General features: G+C 36.7%; 1 protein-coding gene across 1 annotated transcript; it reads left to right on the forward strand.

The window, feature by feature from the left end:
• The first annotated feature begins 638 nt into the window (after positions 1 to 638).
• LOC117913760 (auxin efflux carrier component 3-like) lies at positions 639 to 2,991 on the forward strand. The gene is made up of 5 exons (XM_034828789.1): positions 639 to 1,553; positions 1,658 to 1,886; positions 1,965 to 2,050; positions 2,140 to 2,374; positions 2,474 to 2,991. Exons 1-5 carry the CDS (start codon positions 779 to 781, stop codon positions 2,538 to 2,540), a joined length of 1,392 nt encoding a protein of 463 aa, XP_034684680.1. The 5' UTR covers positions 639 to 778; the 3' UTR covers positions 2,541 to 2,991.
• The last annotated feature ends 1,259 nt before the right edge of the window (positions 2,992 to 4,250 follow it).

Genomic DNA, 4,250 nt, shown 5'->3' on the forward strand with positions numbered 1-4,250 from the left:
ATAATAAAAAATTTTAACTATTAAAAATATTATAAATGTTTCCTAAATTCACTATCAAACAGACTCTAATTGATACTAACATATAAAAGTACTATTGAGAAACCTTTGTTGATAATAACTCACATAGAAGCCGGATTTTGTGGGGAGTTCAATGATACACAAGACTTGTTTAATTATGGGTTTCATTCTAAACCACAATCTTGAAGAGGACAAAAAAAAAAAGAAGAAAAAAATTAGTGTACATGCTCCTAAAAAATCAACTGTTGATTTGATAAGCAATATTTTCTTCTATTTAAGGTATGCCACCTTAGGCCTCGGCTTAATTAAATGATTGCAACCATCCATATCTCTTCCTTTTGGTATGGTTGTGCCCACAATTCCACGGGTTCATAATGACAACCCACGTGTGATGCTCCACACGATAAATTCACCATTATCGAATCTTTCTTTGATATCATATTAAACTATCAGTTTTTACTAGTAATATTTACTTAATAAATTCAATGAGATTGAAGGGATATTTGAAAAAAAAATTGAAGTAAAAAATGAAGGTATGTTCTACAGTCTATCGCAATCAATTTACCGTAGTGAAGCTGCTAGGTGACAATATATATGTCACCAACATAGTAGAAGTAATAAGAACTCCTGGTAAGCAGTCTAAGTTCTTGAGGCTCTTGCCATCCTTTGGAGCCCACTGGTCATACTTCCCTTTTGAATCACTGCAAGCCAAGGTAGCAGAGAGGAAAAGGGATAGGCAAAAACCAAGAAAAAGTGAGCAATGATTAGCATCAAGGATCTGTATGGTGTTCTAAGTGCGGTGGTTCCCCTCTATGTGACTATGTTTTTGGCTTATGCTTCTGTAAAATGGTGGAACGTGTTCTCTCCGGATCAATGCGCAGGCATCAACAGATTCGTGGCCATTTTCGCCATCCCACTTCTCTCCTTTGAGGTTATTTCAAGGATAAATCCTTACAAGATGGACTTCCTCTTCATTGCTGCTGATGGAGTCTCCAAAGTTCTAATCCTAATCATCTTGTTTTCTTGGGCTAAGTTCTCAAAGCGAGGCAGCCTTGACTGGACAATCACGCTTTTCTCCATTTCCACCCTCCCAAACACCCTTGTGATGGGGATCCCGCTTCTGAAATCCATGTACGGAGACGATAAGGAGTACCTCATTATCCAAGCCGTGGTTCTACAGTGCATAATTTGGTACACTTTGTTACTCTTTCTGTTTGAGTATAGAGAAGCAAGGATTTTCATACTGAACAAGTTCAAGGACAGTAGTGTGAGTAACAGTGAGAGGAGCGGGGAGAATTTCGGAGGAATCCAGGAGATGATAGGGAGAAACTGCGGCGGCGCCGGCGCCGGTGAAGATGAAGTAGTTGATATGGTGGTTAGAACGCCTTCCAATCCTCAGACCACGCAGAATGTAAACAAGGTGGCTCCAGATTCTCGGTCATGTTTGAAACCAACGCCGGCAGGAGGCGCCGCGCAGGAAGACGGTAAAGAGGTCCATCTGTTCATTTGGCGATGCGGGTGTTGCAGTTCTCAAGGCAAGATTGAATTAGTATTCTTCTTCTTCTTCCTCTTCCTTCCATTCCTTTTTTGTCTGAATAGTAGTAGTACCAGTATTAAACATATGTGCTTTATGAAATAGGTGTTTGTGGGCAGTCAGTGCAAGTCTGCAGAAGAGAAGAGGAAATCAAAGTCCAAGGGAAGACAGGAGAAGATGAGAAGCCCAATTTCCCTAAAGACCAGAATATGGATTCCTCCACATCCTCAGCCATGTTGAAGCAAATCATGAAAAGGGTGTGGTTTAAGCTTGTGAGGAACCCCAACTCTTATGCCAGCGTACTGGGTTTAGCCTGGGCTTTGGCTTCCTGCAGGTAATTATTCACATTTGGAGCTTACCATCTGTGTTATATTCATCATTCCGTTCTAATTTCTTTTCCTTGTTGGGGCAGATGGGACATAAAGAAGCCCCAAATCTTGGAGAACTCGGTCACAATATTGTCAAATGCAGGCCTTGGAATGGCCATGTTTAGCCTTGGTAAGAACTAAGAAGAAAGGTCCCAAATTAACCAATACTTTCATTTCTCATGTGCTTCATGTCCTTACTTCAAATCCCTGGACTTGCAGGTCTGTTCATGGCTCTCCAACCAAGGATCATAGCATGTGGTAATAGACTAGCCGCGTATGGCATGCTTGTCAGGTTCTTGGCTGGCCCTGCTGTGATGGCAGTTGCTTCTGTTGCAGTAGGTCTTAGGGGCACCGTGTTGCGGGTGTCCATTGTACAAGCCGCTCTGCCGCAAGGCATAGTTCCCTTTGTGTTTTCCAGGGAATACAACCTGCATCCAGAAATGCTAAGCACAGCGTAAGTACTCACAGCATCAAACTCCAAATACAGTAGAATACAACAATACCCACCATGGCTATTAATTATTATCACATGCTCCTCTTATCAAACTTTCAGGGTAATTTTTGGAATGATTGTCGCCCTTCCCATCACAGTTCTGTACTATGTTCTCCTGGGACTGTAATACGACTGAGTACGTACTCCTGCACCAAACCTGGAAAAGGATCAAGCATGGGAAACTTAGCCATCCTGGTGATTGATCAATCCACAATATGCATCTTATGTATCATTGTCAAGTGTGTTCATCACAGCTTTTGGACAGCTAATTAACCAGTAATGCACACCACAGACATCACAATTATTGATGGTCTCAATTCAATGCTTGCTAGGAGAGAAACCCCACTTCTTAATATGATCAGCAGATTGGTTTTTAGTTTGTACTACTTTTCCTTTTCCCCCTATTTTCAAAGGGGATTATATTGTTCTAGTACGTGTGAGAGAGGGAAAGGAGCATATGTATTTTATTTTATTTTTTGCTGTGATTTGAAATAGAATTAGTTAAAACCCAGATTGTTCTGACCATGTATTGTTTGGTTGCCATGAAAATTGGAAAGAAAGAAAAAAAATTAGAGTTATATTATAAGCTGTAACAACACTTCCATCATATAATAAATTCAAAGATTTGATTAATGACTCAATCATTTTTCCAATTATCCAACTTGCAGAAGTAGGGTTACAAATTTTGGCACATATTGGGATTGGATTCTAAGCATTAAAGTGTGGACTCTCTTGTCCCAAAAAGCAAGTCAGCAGCACGTACCACATGTCACTCCACCATTGTATTCATATCACCATGATTTAACATACTACATATACTACAAAATAAGACCCTGACCCACCACCTAGTTGTCGGTTTCTCCTTTGACATCTTGGCTTATAAATCATACTATATAGTTTTTATTTTGTTAAATATTTGTTACCCATATTCCTTTTTTGTTTTTTTAAGCCAACAAAATTGAAATTGCAAAACTAGATCGGAATCATTGTTAAATTTTTGGAATTTATGAGCCACTCCTTTTTTTTCTTGCGTATATTGATAAAGTGGTAGATCTACACCAATAATATTTTTGCCCCTACCAGATTTGGTTTGCCTCTCATATGTTGGAACTATAGCCATCAATCACATTTTCATGTGTGCATAAAGTGAATCTTGACTTCTCATTTTGTGTGCCTATTTCATGATTTCATTCATTCAAATTTACTTTAATTTCATACATCTTGTAAAAAATAATAATAATGAATTTTTCATATATATAAATTATGCAAATGAATGACATGCATTTAGAGATATAATAACTTTAGTTACAATTTCGTAATACTTTGATCATATTTTAGTTATACTTGATTTATAATGATCGTGCGAAAAAACATTTATATATTTATAATATTATTTACAGAAACTTCCATATAGATATAATGTCCTCGATAAACATTCATATGAGATCAAACAAATCCTTACACTATGGTAAAAAATTGACTCTTAACATTATTGGACTCAAATGACCTTTACGATTTTAAAATACATCTAAGTTAAAAAAAGTCTATATTTATATAACATTAGAATTTTTTTTTTTTAATTTTTTATCTGATATGAGATATCAGAATTTAGATCAAACTATCTTTCAACTATAATCAAATTACCTTTTAATGTGACTTAATTATCTTTCAATATGACTCAATTAGCTCATAACAACATGATATTCTCAATTAAATATCCAATAAAATTATTTAATTATATGATATATTTCAAGAGTTATTTGATTAAAAGGATCATTGAAAACCCAATTTTGAAAATCTAATCTTCCCATTTTTTTTTTTGGGTCACATTTTGACG

The sequence above is a fragment of the Vitis riparia genome, chromosome 5 (genome assembly GCF_004353265.1).
Source record: "Vitis riparia cultivar Riparia Gloire de Montpellier isolate 1030 chromosome 5, EGFV_Vit.rip_1.0, whole genome shotgun sequence".
In the NCBI taxonomy this organism is placed as follows: domain Eukaryota; kingdom Viridiplantae; phylum Streptophyta; class Magnoliopsida; order Vitales; family Vitaceae; genus Vitis; species Vitis riparia.

Coding starts and splice junctions, on each gene's coding strand:
- LOC117913760 (XM_034828789.1), top strand. CDS start 779: ATGATTAGCATCAAGGATCTGTATGGTGTTCTAAGTGCGGTGGTTCCC. Junction 1,887..1,964: donor TGGGCTTTGGCTTCCTGCAG/GTAATTATTCAC, acceptor TTGTTGGGGCAG/ATGGGACATAAAGAAGCCCC. Junction 2,375..2,473: donor CCAGAAATGCTAAGCACAGC/GTAAGTACTCAC, acceptor TCAAACTTTCAG/GGTAATTTTTGGAATGATTG.